This window comes from Marmota marmota, unplaced genomic scaffold (genome assembly GCF_001458135.2).
Source record: "Marmota marmota marmota unplaced genomic scaffold, marMar, whole genome shotgun sequence".
NCBI lineage: Eukaryota > Metazoa > Chordata > Mammalia > Rodentia > Sciuridae > Marmota > Marmota marmota.
This window is the reverse complement of record NW_026000242.1, coordinates 1,544,724-1,561,371: the sequence shown is the minus strand read 5'-3', so window position 1 is coordinate 1,561,371 and position 16,648 is coordinate 1,544,724. Positions and strand designations below refer to the sequence as shown.

The 16,648-nt window shown below is 39.0% G+C and overlaps 1 protein-coding gene and 1 long non-coding RNA gene across 2 annotated transcripts in view; one reads left to right on the top strand and one right to left on the bottom strand.

Moving 5' to 3' along the window:
• The window catches only part of LOC107145660 (CXADR like membrane protein), a 91,720-nt gene that overhangs the window by 3,840 nt on the left and 71,232 nt on the right, over positions 1-16,648 (bottom strand). Inside the window, exons 3-6 of the mRNA XM_048795944.1 lie at positions 16,011-16,168; positions 2,956-3,157; positions 1,849-2,016; positions 1,044-1,166 (exon numbers count right to left, since the gene is read on the bottom strand). Of these exons, the coding sequence (XP_048651901.1) occupies positions 1,044-1,166; positions 1,849-2,016; positions 2,956-3,157; positions 16,011-16,168 (651 nt within the window). The remainder of the gene's footprint in view (positions 1-1,043; positions 1,167-1,848; positions 2,017-2,955; positions 3,158-16,010; positions 16,169-16,648) is intronic.
• On the top strand, positions 3,013-5,375 carry LOC125613964. Its single transcript, XR_007344592.1, has 2 exons — positions 3,013-3,145; positions 5,204-5,375. It is a non-coding gene; the product is annotated as an uncharacterized LOC125613964 (long non-coding RNA).

Sequence of the window (16,648 nt, the reverse complement as noted above, 5' to 3'; positions counted from 1 at the left end):
ATATATATATATAAAGACCCATTGACAACTAAAAAAAAATATTTAAAAAAATAAAAAGGCTAGGAATGTAGCATAATGGTAAAGTGCTCTTGGAGTGAATCCCAGCCCCAAAGTAAATATACAAAATAAAAAGTGTGGGGTTTTGGAGAGGTCCTCTTATTTTATTGATATAAACACAGTTAACAGTATTTCTTTTTCTGTGAAGTGCCTGTTAAATCTGTGAGAAAAAATAACCTGAAACTTGAAAACAGACATAAGAAGTACAATGATTGATAATGTACTTCTAGGTAGAGGGGCAATTGGTAAATCTCTGTCCAATAAAGACAGAAATGATTGCTGGTACCAGTTAAACAAGTGACTCCAGAAATTATGGTCTGTGATTTTGAAGAATATTAACCAGTCCAGTGCCTAACTCAGCAATCTTCACTTTCTTTGTTAAATTGTTTCTATCCCTTCTTAAATGCTCTTTAAACATTTTACTAGCTTCCTCATTTAAGTAAGTAGTCTTTTTTTGGGTGGGGGTGGGTGGGTACTGGGATTGAACCCAGAGGTGCTTTACCCAACACTCTGAGCTCCATCCTCAGCCCTTTTTATTTTTTATTTTAAGACAGGTTCTCATTAAGTTGTATAGGGCCTCACTAAGATGCTGAGGCTGGTCTTGAACTTGTGATCTTCCTGCCTCAGCCTCAAGAGCTGCTAGGATTACAAGAGTGTGCCACTGCACCTGGCTGAAGTATTTTTTTTTTTTTTCTGGTGCTGGGGATTGATTGAACACAAGGCCTCATGCATGCTAGGCAAGTGCTCTACCACTAAGCTATATCCCAGCCTACATTTCATTAGAGGGCAGGTTAATTTACAAGCTGGCAAATAGAGTCAGACGCAATTGTTGAATGGTCTCTGCAACTGCCAAATTTATTTTGGTAATTGCCATATCCTTCTGGAAATAAAGACTTTGACCTTGACCCTACTCTTGCTCATGATTAAAATGTCTTACATTGAACCACAATGCAAAAATAAAACAAAAAAATCCTTTGGATACTTACACTGTACAGTCACTCGCACCACACAGCTTTCCTTCCCAGCCTCATTGCCTGCTGTGCACTGGTAGAGCCCAGAAGAAGACATGGTGAGATTCTGCAACAGAACTCTGCCAGGGTTGTTGTAGTCTATACAAGGAGAAAGAATGACATTAAGCCGCCTTAGTGACAGAATCTTTATTTATTTTTGACTATATAGGACATTGTTGACCTAAGATTCTGTATTGTAATTTGATAAGAATGAATAGAAAAGATTCATTTTTTAGCATGGGAAAACAGGTAAATATTCTTTTAAATTGTAGTACATCTTCAAAAGTTAGAAAAGATTGTGGATCTTGCCAGGTACAGTGGTGCATCCCTGTAATCCCACTGGCTTGGGAGGCTGAAGTGGGAGGATCTTGAGTTCAAAGCCAGCCTCAGCAATGCTGAGGTGCCTAGCAACTCAGTAAGCCCCTGCCTCTAAATAAAATACAAAATAGGGCTGGGGATGTGGCTCAGTGGTCAAGTGCCCCTGAGTTCAATTCCTGGTACAAAAAAAAAAAAAATAGATTGTGGATCTTTATGGAATACTAAACAAGACAATTAGATATGATAGATTTCTGTAATATTTTTTCCTAATCTCTTTTACCACTTTTATATGGCATTTGAAGAAAGATTTTCTGTCCTAGTTTATGGATAAAAAAAATTCCATTTTCAAGAGGTTCCACAATGTCCTCAAGGTCATATAGTGAGTTGCTGACAAAGCAGATTTAGAATTCATGGACACAGTTCTATCTTATTGGCACAGTAGACTGGTAGAAAGATGACTTACCAATCCTGGATTTGGGAGGCAAATGTTCATCCTCTCCCTCTTTCTCCGGGATTCGCTGCCAGTAATACACAATGGGCTTTGTGCCAGAGAATGACTCACATTGCAGAGTCAGATCACTTCCTTCTGTCAGGTCTCCTTCCAACTCACACTTGGGCTTGGATGGTCTCACTGCCCAAAAAAGAGAATAAAGGTGTAATGATTCAAAGATTCTCTAAACACCACATCAAAGGAAAAACTATGTTCAATTGAGTTGTTTCTCCAGCCATACCTTATGGTTGACCTTTGAGTTGGGATTCAACTAGGCATGGGTTATATTACCCTGTGATTTCAACCCACTTTATTCACCCTCTGCCACACACACAGTTTAAGCTGCTACTAGTGGTGCTGTTGTAATTTTTAGGGGCTACCTCAGAAACAACTACATACTTTTCAAAGAAGAGGAATTGTTTTTTTAGGAAATTTTAGGAATGTTAAGTGTGATTTTATTGAAACTGAAATAAGGATAGAAAATCATTAAATTGGAGCTAATTAAGTAGAACTTAGTAGGTTTTGCTATCAAAAAATAAGGTGGGTGCCATGGTAATCCCAGTAACTTGGGAGGCTGAGTCAGGAAGATTGCAAGTTCAAAACCATCCTCAGAAACTTGGTGAGACCCTGTCCCAAAATTAAAAAATTAAAATGGGCTGGGGATGTAGCTCAGTGGTAAGATGCCCCTGGGTTCAATGCCCAGTACCAAAATAATAATAATAGCAACAACAATAAATTTGAATCATCTCTGAGAGATTTAAGATAACTATAAGGGAGCTGGAGATGTTGCTCAGTGGTCGAGTGCCTGCAAGGCCCTGGGTTACATCCCCAGCACTACCCCCGCACCCCCGCAAAAAAATACAAACACTAGAGGCTATTTAAATTTTGTAATGGGCTATCATGGAAAATATGGCTGAAATACAGAACATAAATGCTTCTTTGCAGGGAGCTGGACTAGGTGACCTCTAAGCGTATAATACAAAGTGCTGAACACAAAGTTTTGTACCACCATGACTTATTTGCCTATCTCTCACAGAGATCTTATTAAGATATGACATTTACCTTGGCACTCTGCCTTACCTAAGACTTTTAAGATGACGTGGCTCCACACATAACGCCCTGAATTCTTCACCTTGCAGGTATACCTGCCCTCATCACTGGGTTTTAGAGGCTCGATCTGCAGGGAGGCATCTCCTGCCAGGAAATTGGAAGCAAATGCCACTCGGCCCTTCTGTTCCTCAGTTAAGTTATTGTAGACATGACGACTGGAGTAAGTGATCACCTGTGGGAAAGATGGAGGCAGAGTCAAGCAATGTGGCTCTCAGTGTTCCTCCCCTGCTGATGTCAAGATGAAGAAAGGGAATACTCCCAGTGGCACTAAGTGGCCAAGCTTGGGGCTGATTCTAATAGTCCAAGATGCCTTGGTTCTCAATAGCAGTACAATTTTGTTTAGGCCTCACTTCTCCTTCCATGAATAATATATCTGTGTAGCATTTAATTACTGAAGTTCACATATCTAAGTTACAGAAAGAAGTGCACAGTTCTGTGTACTCTCAGCATAGAATTTTTCTGGAATAGTATACAATAAATGGTATCAGTAGTTGACTCTGAGGAGAATTGAGGGGACAGAGAGTAAGAATGGAGAGATTTACCCTTGCCCTGTAAACTTTTTTCTGTCTGTTGCATTTTCTACCACTTGCATGTGATATCTTCAAAATACACTACACTCTTTGTCTTAAGAGCATTTAGGTGCGATCTAGTTTAGTTCTTACCACAGTTTTTCCAAGTAGTTATTTTTTTCCCAAGTAGTTATTATTCCCATTTTTTTTTTAGTATTTATTTTTTAGTTTTAAGAGGACACGACATCTTTATTTTATGTTTAGGTGGTGCTAAGGATCAAACTCAGTGCCTCAAGCATGCTGGGCGAGCACTCTACCACTGAGCCACAACCCCAGCCCTGAACACGGGTCTTTGAAATTCATCTTGTTCTTACATATTACAGTTACCTCTCTCCCTCTTTCTTTTTTCCCTCTTGCATTCATTTCACTGCTCATTAACTATTCTTTCGTAAAGTTTACAAATGAAGGAGAAAGAGTAAAACTGAAAAATCAATCTATTTTATTCTTATAAAATTTGAGAATTTGGTGAGGAGACTGGAGGTAAATGGTCATAATTCAAGTCTGACACTATGGCTTTCATTGTTTGATTTTCTTTCCTTTTTTTAACTTTATTGCAGTTTTGTAAGAATAGGTAGGAAAAATATGTTTCTTCTTTCATAAAATTCAAATGAGCATCATGCTTTTGCTTTCCCAGTTAGGAGGAGCAAGTTTTGATTTTCTCCAACTAGGAAACAAACTAAAACAAACAAACAAAAAAACCTTGAGACTTGTTGTCTGCCTCTACTTTTGTAAACTTTCCCTGAATTTTCTTAGTTTATCAGTTACAGAAACCATGCTAATCTAATCCATCAAAACTTCAGCCACATAATTTCATCTTTGTCCTCTCTGCCTTTCAGCAATCCTATCCGTAAACCTGTTTGACTTAACCGGCAGCAAACATGGAGATCTTCCTTTGGGTCAGGAGGAAGTCAGATGAGTAAAACCCTCTTCCAAGTAACTTATAATCAAGTGGGCTTAACAAGAAGAGAAATATAAACATAGAAAAAAGAGGGCTGGGGATGTGGCTCAAGCGGTAGCGCGCTCGTCTGGCATGCGTGCGGCCCGGGTTCAATCCTCAGCACCACATACCAACAAAGATGTTGTGTCCGCCGAAAACTAAAAAATAAAATATTAGTGTGGGAGGTGGGACCTCTCTCAAAAAAAAAGAAAAAAGAAAAAAACAAGAAATGATTTACTTGAAATAATATCAGGGAGACTGGCCCAGAAAAATTGGTATTTGAATCAGGCTTTGACAGATGAGCAGACTAAATAAAAGACAAGAGGCAGGAAGAAAAGGGCTGAGGGAGCATTCCAGATACATAGAACAGCACTAAAAAAAAGACATGCAAGCATATGGGAGTCTCCCAAGCACATTTCTGGCTGCAGCTGTCTAAATTGTTTCACTCTAAGCCTTTAACCCCTCCTCAATCATGTGATGCTCTGAAGCTCATCCGATACTTTTCTGAAAAGATTTAAAGCTATCCAATGAAGAGTCCATCCATTCTCTCTCCATTATATAAAAACTTTTTCAGTACTATCATGCATTTTGCTCTTACCACCTCTCACCTCAAGCCCTGAGGAATGGAACTAGATTTCTTTCTTCTTTTTTTAAGAGAGAGAGAGAAAGAGAGAGAGAGAGAGAATTTTTTAATATTTATTTATTTTTTTAGTTTTCGGCAGACACAACATCTTTATTTGTATGTGGTGCTGAGGATGGAACCCCGGGCGGCGTGGATGCCAGGCCAGCGCGCTACCGCTTGAGCCACATCCCCAGCCCTGGAACTGGATTTCTATGGACTACTCTGAAACTGTGCACCCTCAAATAAACTTCCTCCTCTATTATTGTGCTGGTCAGGTCCTTTAGTCACAGCAGTGAAAACGCTGACTAACACAACTACCTCATTCCCATTTCATGAAAATGAGTTGTGTTTCTGTATGCTCACTTCATTTTTCCACTTAGATCTAAGTCCTTTTTCTCCATCTCTCCACAAACCCTATTCAACTAAGTGTGGCAGCTCATGACTAATTCCAGCAACTCAGGAGGCTGAGGCAGGAGGATCACGAATTCCTAGGCAATTTAGTGAAACCCTTTCTCAAAAAATAGAAAGGGCTGGAGGTGTAACTCAGTGATTAAAAAAAAAAAAACAAAACAAAAAAACACCTGGATTTAAAACCCATTACTGAAAAAAAAAAACAAAACCCAATTTGTTCTATTTTGTTTGTTTTTCTTTCTCTATTGTTTAAATTTTTATTAGAGCATTATAGTTATACATAGAGGTGGTGTTCTTTTTAACAAAGACATGCATACATGGAATGTTATTTACTCCATTCCCCTCCACATTCCCTACTTTTCCTCCACTCCTCCTTCCTATTCATTCTTTTAAGTCCCAAATGAATGGTTACTTCTCATTACACCCTTTTTTTTTTTTTTACACCTTTCTTAATATGACACTCAAGACTGAGAAGGGTTTTTTTTTTTTTTTTCTTTGCTCTCACCCATAACATTTTTTTTCTTTTCTTCTTTTTTTTCCCTGCAGTGCTGGTGATGAAACCCAGGGCCTCATTCATGCTGGGTACTCTTTGCCACTGAGCTATACCCCTCATCCATAATATTTCTTTGTACCGTTTTTTTTTTTTTTTTGAACTGGGGGTGAATCCAGGCATTGTGCATTACGGTTTCTGCACCATTTTATTTGAAAAGGAATCGTGGAAGACTTTGAAATGGGCAGACAGGTTGCTGGATGTGCTTTCAATAATGCTTCTGGGTTATTTTATATGCATCTCTTGTTTTTGTCTTTGGTTAGAATGTTTTACAACTCTTCATTCAATAAGCATTGATTTAAAACATACTCTATCCTTTACACTGTGCTAGAGATGATAAAAATACAAAGAAATGAGTACTGTAAGTGTTAAAGTATAACTTTTTAAAAATCAAGTAAAACCATGATTTTAATATATACAGACAAAAACACATGTCAAAGATTTTAATAACCAATGAGACATTAAACCGGTTCCAATGAGAAATGGGTCTAAAAGGGATTTATTTATATCTTCTTTGGCCAAAAATCATTTGCATTTTTTCCTTTTTTTTTTTTTTGTTATTAGGGATTGAACCCAGGGGCGCTTAACCACTGAGCCACATTCCTAGTCCTTTTTTCTATTTTATTTAAAGATAGGATCTTGCTAAATTGCTTAGGGCCTCACTAAGTTGCTGAGGCTGGCTTTGAACTCCAAATCATCCTGCCACAGCCTCCAGAGCCACTGAGATTACAGGAGTGTGCCACTGCACCCAGCTTATATATATATATATATATATATTTTTTTTTAACATCTTTTTTTATTTTATTTTTATGTGGTGCTGAGGATCGAACCCAGTGCCCCGCGCATGCCAGGCAAGCGTGTTACTGCTTGAGCCACATCCCCAGCCCATCAGCTTATATTTTATTTTTGAAATAGGGTCTCCCTATGTTGCTGAGGGTCCTCAAACTTGTGATCCTCCTTCCTCAGTCTCCAGAGTTGCTGGAATTATAAGTTTGCATCACCATGCCCTGCTAAATCTTTTAGATTCTAAAAGGTGAATGCCCTTCCCCAAGATGGATTTCAGAACTTGGATTTGAACCCAAGATTTCTAGAGATGAGTCCCTTTCCTTCTTCTTGTCCTCTTCCCCCAAACATGCAGCTCTCCCTCTCCACTTATCTATAACTTGCAGCTACTATTGAAAAGAACGCAGAAATTCAAGACAAACTATCTGTTTTGATGTTTTGTTTAAGGATAAGTTTTCAACTAAATGCACTTACTATACTTTTCAGAATATTTCTTAGCATGAAATGATGTTCAGGAGGCACCTACCAATGGTATATGTGGGGTCCGGTGCAATCTGGATCACAGCTTACCTTTGACCCCTGCCCTCACATCTCTTTGCTTTCACCTAGTTTTCAAACCTCATGTTTCTTTATTCTGAACAATGTCCTCTGGTGTGTTTTGGGGTTTGATCATTCAGTCTTCTGAAATTATAACAGGGGTCCACTTCATGCTGTGAATATAATTTTAAAACTGACATTTCTTTTTTCCTTTCTCTTCTGCTTTTCCCCCTACCTCACCATGGGGGAAGCAAGATTAACCTTTCCAGCCTAGGCAGAGTTATCTGTCCTTCAGCTCAAGGATTTCAGGAATGCAGGAATCCAGCCTTTAGGACTGGCACCAGTGGTTCAAGAAATGGCTCTCTCTCAAGATTACAAAAGAATTATGACTCCTGACAGGGCACAACTGGAGTGTAACCTTTGTAATCCCTCTTTAAAAGCCCACTGTTTCCCCTGACAGTTAAAATCACAGCCTCTGGGACAGGAGTCCATTGTGTGTTCTCTTTTGTTAGCAAAGATATAAAACTTCTTTTTTCTTTTTCTCAAAAATCATGTCCTTGTTATTGGATTAACATTGGACAAAGACTGAGCTTTCAGTATCAAAATGTCTCTATTTTTGCCTGAAAAACACCTATACATCTTTTGTATGTAGGCTCACTGGTTTTCTCAATTAGAATGGTGACTCCCTCCTTCAAGCTTTAGTGTATGGGGCAAGTCTCAACCACAGTGGTTAGTACATTCAAGTAGGCCTGATTCTGTCTGCTTTTCTTTCTTCTCCCCCAAATCCCTTCCCAATATTTAATGGGGGAAAAAAAAAAAGAACAGATAACATACAGTAAGCATCTAGCATTTTGGAAAGCATAAATTAAATTGTAAGACAATCTTATAATTAATCATTTTAAATATGAGGTTTTCACTCACACTTCTGATGAGGTTTTCACTCACACTTCAGTTACGGCCTTGCAATATTTTTTGTTTTGTTTTATTTTTAGGATTTTTCTTTTTGTTTCATTTTGTTTGGGACACACTTTGGATCCCAGATGCTTGTTTGCTTCTTGGTTTTCTATATACATGTGGTGTGTGTGTGTGTGTGTGTGTGTGTGTATTTTGGGGGGTGGGTACCGGGCACTGAACCCAAGGGAACTTGACCACTGAGCCATATCCCCAGCCCTAATTTATGTTTTATTTAGGGACAGGGTCTCATTAAGTTGCTTTGCACTTTGCCATTGCTGAGGCTGACTTTGAACTCACAATCCTCCTGTCTCAGCCTCTGGAGCCATTGGGATTACAGGTGTGTGCCCCCATATTTTTTAATATGAGGGACTTAGTCCAGAGGCACTTTACCACCGAGCTGCATTCCCAGTCCTCTTTAGTTTTTACTTTGAGACAGGGTCTCCCAAAGAAGGTCTTGCTAAATTGCTGAGGGTGGTTTCAAACTTGTAATCCTCCTGCTTCAGGCTTCAGAGTTGCTGGGATTACAGGTGTTCACCACTGCGCCTGGCTTTATTTTGTTTTTAATTGTAAGAAAGATAGTGCTGAGACTAACTTGTTAATTGCAGTATGATGGAAAAACAACATCAATTTAATTCTTTTGCAAGCAAGCAAAAAAAAAATTAAATATATGAATTACAGTTGTTGTGGGCTGTTTGTTTTATGGCATTCCTGGAGGACAGGACAATTTGTTAGGCTTGTATGGAACAGATGGATCAGCTCAACTTTCTGGCAGTTGCTCTGCTGTGCTGTGGTCGGTGTAGCAATTGTAAAACTGTTTTGAATGCAGATAAATGCAGGTCTCTCTCTGTTTTAGACCAGGATTTTTCTTGCTCAAAGCCAAAGAAAAGAGGGAAAGAGTGAAAGAGTGAAGTACACAAGGGTAGGCATGAAAATTGGAACATCTCTGTTCTAATTTCTCAATCTGAAAACAAGATTTCTGTTGTGTGGTCTGGACTAACTTTTGGGGAAGTGATCACTCTTATATTAGAAATTTCGTTGTGTTTCCATTCCTAGAACCTGTAAGAAAGCTCCAGAGTTCTAGTGGCCAAGATACCAAAGCTACAATTCAAAGGTTCCTGAGACTGCCTACCCACCCCCAGATGGTCCCTGCCTACTCTGAGCATTCTAGACAAAAGAGATGAATACATTTCTTTTCAATTTGAAATGCAAAGCTAAACTGGGGATCTGCGTCATTGGTTAGCCTACTTTAAGCATCACATCTATTCCAACCCGTCCTGTCTTTTCTTTCTCAGTCACCCTCACTCTATTCTCAACACCTTGGCATTCATAAAGTTCTGTCAACTTTATCCACTATTTATTATCCCTGTCTTGAGATCCCAACCACTCATGACTGACGTGTAAGCCGTTGTTGTATAGGATGAAATTATTCAACTGATCTTGTTTTTAGTTGAATCTCCCTTAAATTAGTATGCCAAACATTGTCAGAGTGATCACCAAAAATGCAGATATGTCCCTTACATTCTTAAAATCCTTCAAGAACTTCATGACATTATAGGAACAATTCTAAGTTTTCTGCTATGGCACACAAAATCTTCCATGTGCTGGCCTGCAGCCTCTATGGGCTCATACCTATACTCCATCCGCACTAGCTGCTTATGATTTCCTAGAATTTTCCATCCTTTGTGTTTATGCTTTTATGATTCCTTTAAGGCAGTTCCTTCTATCAAGTTTAGATAAGCTATGCATACTTACAGGAAGCTGTTCTTGACCTCTCCCCTCTTCCAATTACTCTTGGCCAAAGGCTCTTCCTTTATATAGTAATCCTCTCTTATCCAGGTTTTGCTTGCATTCTTTCCTAATCTTCCCCTCCTTCCCTCCTTTCCTTCCTTCCTCCCTCATTCCCTCCCTTCCTTTGCTGGGGATTGGACAGAGTCTTCTGCTAGGCAAGCATTCTACCACTCAGCTACATCCCCAGTCCTGGGGTTTAGCTCTCTGCAGTTTTATTACCTGCTATCAATCGCTGTAAAAAAATATTAAATTGTGTACCATTCTGAGAGGTATGATGAGATCTCTGCAGTCCTGTTCTCTTGCTTAGGATGTGAATCGTCCCTTTATTCAGCCTGTTCACACTATAGAGATTCCCAATGTTAGTCACTTAGTAACTATCTCTGTTATTATACAGCTGTTGAGGTTTCTCAGTGCTTATATTCAAGTAGCCTTTATTTTATTTTATTTTTTTTTAAAGAGAGAGAGAGAGAGAGAATTTTAATATTTATTTTTTAATTATCGGCGGACACAACATCTTTGTTTGTACGTGGTGCTGAGGATCGAACCCGGGCCGCACGCATGCCAGGCGATCGTGCTACCGCTTGAGCCACATCCCCAGCCCCAACAAGTAGCCTTTATTTTATGACCCCAAAGCACAAGAGCAGAAATGCTGGGAACTTGGATATGCCAAAGAGAAGACATAAAGTGCTTCCTTTAATTGAAAAGGTAAAGGTTCTCAATAAATAAAAAGAATCATGTACTGAGATTACTGAAATTTATGGTAGGAATACATTTTTATCTGTGAAATGCTGAAGATGGGAAAAGAAATTCATGCTAATTTTGCTGTAGCACCTTAAACTGCAAAACTTATGGCCACAGTGCTTAGTTAAGATGGAAAAGGCCCTAAATTTGGGTCTGTAAGCATAGGAAGAAAATTGGTATATACAGAATTCTGTACTATCTGTGGTCTCAGGCATCCACTGGAGGTCTTGGAATGTATCTCTTGCAGTAAGGCGGGGGGGACTGTATTCATGTACAGAGAATCCGCAACTTATACTGGTTTGATTTTATGATTTTTTTAAAAAATACTTTTTTAGTTGTAGATGGACACAATACATTTATTTTATTTATTTGTTTTTATGTGGTGCCGAGGATCGAACCCAGTGCCTCACATGTGCTAGACAAGGGCTTTACCACCGAGCCATAACCCCAGCCCTGATTTTATGAGGGCTTCAATAGAAACTGTACTTCAAAGTTGAAATTTTTATCCTTTACTAGGCTAGTGACATGTAATATGATACTCCCTTGAGATGAAAGGCAGCAGCAGCAAGCCATAGCTCCCAGTCAGCCACGTGATCACAAGGGAAACAACTGAGACTCTATAGCTCACTATCTTGCTAAGCAAGGATGTTTGGTAGGTTAGCAGTATTAAATGCATTTTCAACTTCCAATCTTCAACTTAAAATTGTGGGTATATAACTCTATTATAAGTTAAGGAACATCTGTGGAACACTGCTTATCTCTGTCATGATGATTGTCACTTCGCTTTTGTTGTTGTTGTTACCAGGGATTGAACTCAGGGATTCTCGACCACGGAGCCACATCCCCAGCCCTTTTTTATATTTTATTTAGAGACAGGTCTCACTGAGTTGCTTAGCGCCTCCCTGTTGCTGAAGGTGGCTTTGAACTCGCAATTCTCCTGTCTCAGCCTCCCAAGCCGCTGGGATTACAGGTGTGCACCATTACGCCCAGCTGTCACTTTGTTTTGAAATTGTCTCTTTACACATTTATTTTTTTCAACTAGTTCCTTTGCTATAGAGTGCATGTGTTTTTATTAAATCTGACTAAATTGACTTTTATATTTTTTAAATTTTAAAAAATATATATTTTTTGCAGTTGTAGATGGACAGCATGCCTTTATTTTATTTGCCTCATACATGCTAGGCAAGTGCTCTGCCACTGAGCAACAGCCCCAGACCCTAAATTGATTTTTAATCTTTGATAAGTTCCACTAATGCCAAATAATTTCCTGCACCAGGGTTTATGCAGCATTAGTTCTGCCTAGAATAATTTCCTACCTATATTCTCTTTATTTTCCATATGACACATGTCATACTTCCAAATCATTTAAAAATAATATAAATAGTAGCCAGGCATGGTGGTGTATGCCTATAATTCCAGTGGTTTGGGAGGCTGAGACAGGAGGATCAAGAGTTCAAAGCCAGCCTCAGGAAAAAAGTGAGGTGCTAAGCAACTCAGTAAGACCCTGTCTCTAAATAAAATACAAAATGGGGCTGCAGATGTGGCTTAGTGGTCGAGTGCCACTGAGTTCAATCCCTGGTACCTAATAATAATAATAATAACAATAAAGATAGTGGTTAACAACCCAGAAACCAATGTCAGAGTGTCCAATTTAAACATGCAAATAGGTTACCTTAGGCAATTTGCTCATTTTGTGTGTGTTTGTGTCAGTATGTGTGTACTCATGCAAAAAACATGATTCAGTTCCTTATTTATTTTTGTTTTTTATTTAGTTCTTGAACTAAGGATTGAGTTCAGTGGTGCTTTACCACTAAGCTTTACCCAGTCCTTTTTATCTTTTATTTTGAGAGTTTTGCTAAATTGCTTAGAGTCTTGCTAAGTTGCTGAAGCTAACCTTGAATTTGTGATCCTTCTGTTTCAATTTACCAAGTTGTTGGGATTATAGGTATATGCTCCCACCACCACACCTGGTTCAGTTCCTTATTTGTAAAATTTACCTAATAAAATCCTCATCATGAGGATTGAAAATAATGAGATAAAAGGTAATAAACAGATTTTTATCTGGCATGAAGTTAATATTCCTTCTTCCTTTCATCCATTCTTCCACCTTCCCTCTCTTCCAAATTATAATGATTATTATTATTTGGTACTGGGAATTGAACATAGGGGTGCTTTATCACTGAGCAACATTTCCAGTCTTTTTTTTTGGTTTGTTTTTTTGTTTGTTTGGTGCTAGGGATAGAACTCAGGTCCTTGTGCATGCAAGATAAACACTCTATCAACTGAGCTATATCCCCTATTTTTTGGACACAGGGTCTTGCTAAGTTGCTTAGGGTCTCATTAAGTTGTTGAGGCTGGCCTTGAAATTGTAATCCTCCTGCCTCAGCCTCCCAAGTTGCTGGGATTATAGGCATGCACCCCCCACACCTGACTTCCTTCCCAACTATTGAATGTCTTTCCTGGAGGCCCCCCAGAAGGCAGGGATTATGATAGCTTCTTTATTATTGTATTCTAGTGTGGCATACAGTAAGTGCTAAATAAATTTGTGTGATCTGAATGATTGAATAAATGACCATTTTACTGTAAATTAAATCAATGACCATCCTTACTATAAATTGTCAGTGAAGATAAATAGGGAATTTTGACCTATTTAAAGTTCTATCAGTGCCTTTCAAATCAGCTTAACTCTTTACCCATATATTCACTTGCCTATGTAACCAATAACCAAGCAAGTCTTTTTTTTTAGATCAAATGTAAAAACCTAGGGGCTGGGGATGTGGCTCAAGTGGTAGCGCGCTCGCCTGGCATGCGTGCGGCCCAGGTTCAATCCTCAGCACCACATACAAACAAAGATGTTGTGTCCGCCGAAAACTAAAAAAGAAATATTAAAAAATTCTCTCTCTCTCTCTCTTAAAAAAAATGTAAAAACCTAGATGAGAATTAGATTGTAGAGTTGCTAAAGAAGAAACTATTCAGTGATTCTTGTTAAAGATTGTAAGGCAGACTTTATTCAAGGGGGCAATGGCAATAGGTATAGGGACCATTGCAATGGGGTCATAGAATGGGGAGATTGTGCTCAACTCTGACTCCAAAAAGAACAAGGGTAGTTTATACAAGGGGTAGGGTGGAGGTGAATGGATGGAAAATTAATAAGAAGAAATATTAGGAGTAAGAAAGTCTTTGACTCAATGCTTGAAAGGGTTATTGTTAAAGACAGACCAGGTGATAAGACATTGAAGGTGGTTAGACATCAAGGATAAGAATTTATCACTGAACTGACTTGGCAGGACTCTTGCTCAAAATGGATTTTATAAGAACAGAAGAGGAAGTCTAAATCATGCCTAGTCAGAAACACCTCAGGAACTTGACTCAAGTATAGTGAAAAGAGTATTTACCAAGTTCTTGGATTTTTACTATAGGAACATGGCTCTTATTAACTTCATTCGGAACTGAGAATATCATGTCTAGGATTGACCAAGAAGTTGTTGGAATAAGCATGTTAAGGTTTATTCAGGTTAAGGTGACCTTGTTCTACAGAGTATACATCATCTCAAGATGATGTACACTGAGAACAAAATGACAATCAGAATCAAAATAACAAGGTGATGTAGACAGCTACTTAAGCAGATTAAACTCCAGCAGTGATTCTAAAATTTATTGTTAGTGAAAAACCTTGGCTTCTTATAGCATAAATCATCTTATAAAATGAGTAGTATAGATATAGAGTGGGAAAGGAAAATTTCTATTTTTTTTTTAACCAGGGAAAGAAGCAAAGCTCTGAAATAAAGAAGAAAATTCTAAAATCAGTTTTCCTAAGTCAGCTTTTGATGCTGTGACCAAAATACCCAACAAGGACCACTTAAAGGAGGAAAAGTTTATTTTGCTCAGAGGTTCAGTTCATGGTAGGCCAATTGCATTGCTCTGGCCTAAGATGAGGCAGAATATTACAGAGGAAGGGCATGGTGAAGGAAAGAAGAACAGAAGAGGAAGTCCAAATCAGGCCTAGTCAGAAAGAACTCAGGAACGTGACTCAAGTATAGTGAAAAGAGTATTTACCAAGTTCATGGTGAAAGGCACAGCATCCAGGAAGAAGAAAAATAGGGAAAGGGGCCACAGGAGGAGGGCACATCTCGAGTGACCCACTTCCTCCAGCCATGCCACGCCTGCCTACAGTTACCACCCAGTCAGTCCATTCAAACCAGTATAGACTGATTAGGTTACAGCTCTCACAAACTAAGCATTTCACCTCACAACACAGGAGGTTTGGGGGGACACCTTATATCCAAACCATAACACTGGGTCACAGATTTTTTAAAATCACAAACTTCTAAACAAAAATATACACTTTCAAAAACAACAACAACAACAATAACAAAAAGTCAGAGTGCTGGGTGAGGTTGTGCCTGCCTGTAGTCCCAATAGCTCAGAAGGCTGAGGTAGGAGGATCAAAAGTTCAAATCTAGCCTCAGCAATTTAGTAAGGCCCTAAGCAACTCAGCAAGACCTTGTTTCTAAATAAAATATTTAAAAAGGGCTGGGGATGTGGCTCAGTGGTAAAGACCCCTGGGTTCAATGTCTGGTACAAAAACAAAACAGAGTAACAGAGGTGAGAATAGTAGTTATAGTAGGAACCTGATTGAACTGTGGCTGCATGGGAGACAAGGCAGGAAGAATAACAATGGTAGGTTACTTAGTTGTCATTCTCTTATTACAGGCAGCCCCAGTGGATCCTCAGAGCACTATGAGTACCATTTTCACCTCCAGAAGTATGGGAAACTAGACGTCCTTCATGGTCCTACTCAATTTGCGTACCAAAAACCTAGGGCATGCTCTTTTATTTTCCAACTCCAGAACCAATATCAGTTCTCTTGCTGGCCAGTTACGTATGTGGGCATCATATTATGAGGTGCTGAGGATGGAACCCAGTGCTTCATGCATGCTATGTGAGTTCTCTACCTCTTAGCCACAACCCCAGACCCTCTCTAGTTTTATACATAAAGTCTTTCAACTATAAGTGGAGATGAAAAAGCGATCCAAGCTTTTTCATACCAAATTAAAAAGACAGGAAGATTGAGGAAAGACCAAAGTAGGGGGACAATGGAGAGGGCAGACTCTAGCCAAGGTGTATACTTACCACTTTTTGGTTTCCTTCATTATCAGTGAGCAGCCATTCGATATCTAGCGTGTCTTTTTCTGGAAGCCCCAGTTGATGGTGGCAGGGCAAAGTGACCTTTTCCTCTGCCACTCTCTTGATCTCAGTGTGAGTTCCCAAGGTTCCAACATAATAGGAAACTGGAAGAGGGAAACTTTAATGAGTAATGCAGAAACTGGAAGGCAATGTGTGGGGAGCAAATATCACAACAAGTAATTACTGGTGTTCCTATGTGCAAGGTGCAAGTCAAGGGTGTGGGAAAATCCTAGATGAGAAGTACTAGAAGTCCTGTTATCTCATACCACTGGACCCTCTGTTAATGGAATTCATGAACCTTCTTTTTTGGTAGTGCTGGGGATTGAACCCAGAATCTCACACATGCTAAGCAAGTGCTTCTCTGCCAACCTACATCCATAACCCTCATTCATATTTTTTTATTAGTTATTGATAGACCTGTATTTTACTTATTTATTTGTTTACATGTGGTGCTAAGAATCAAACCCAATGCCTCACACGTGCTAGGCAAGTGCTCTACCATTGAGCCATAACCCCAGCTCCATCATTCATATTTTTTAACCTCCTTGAATTACATTCTTCTCTTACTACCTTACTGTTTTTTT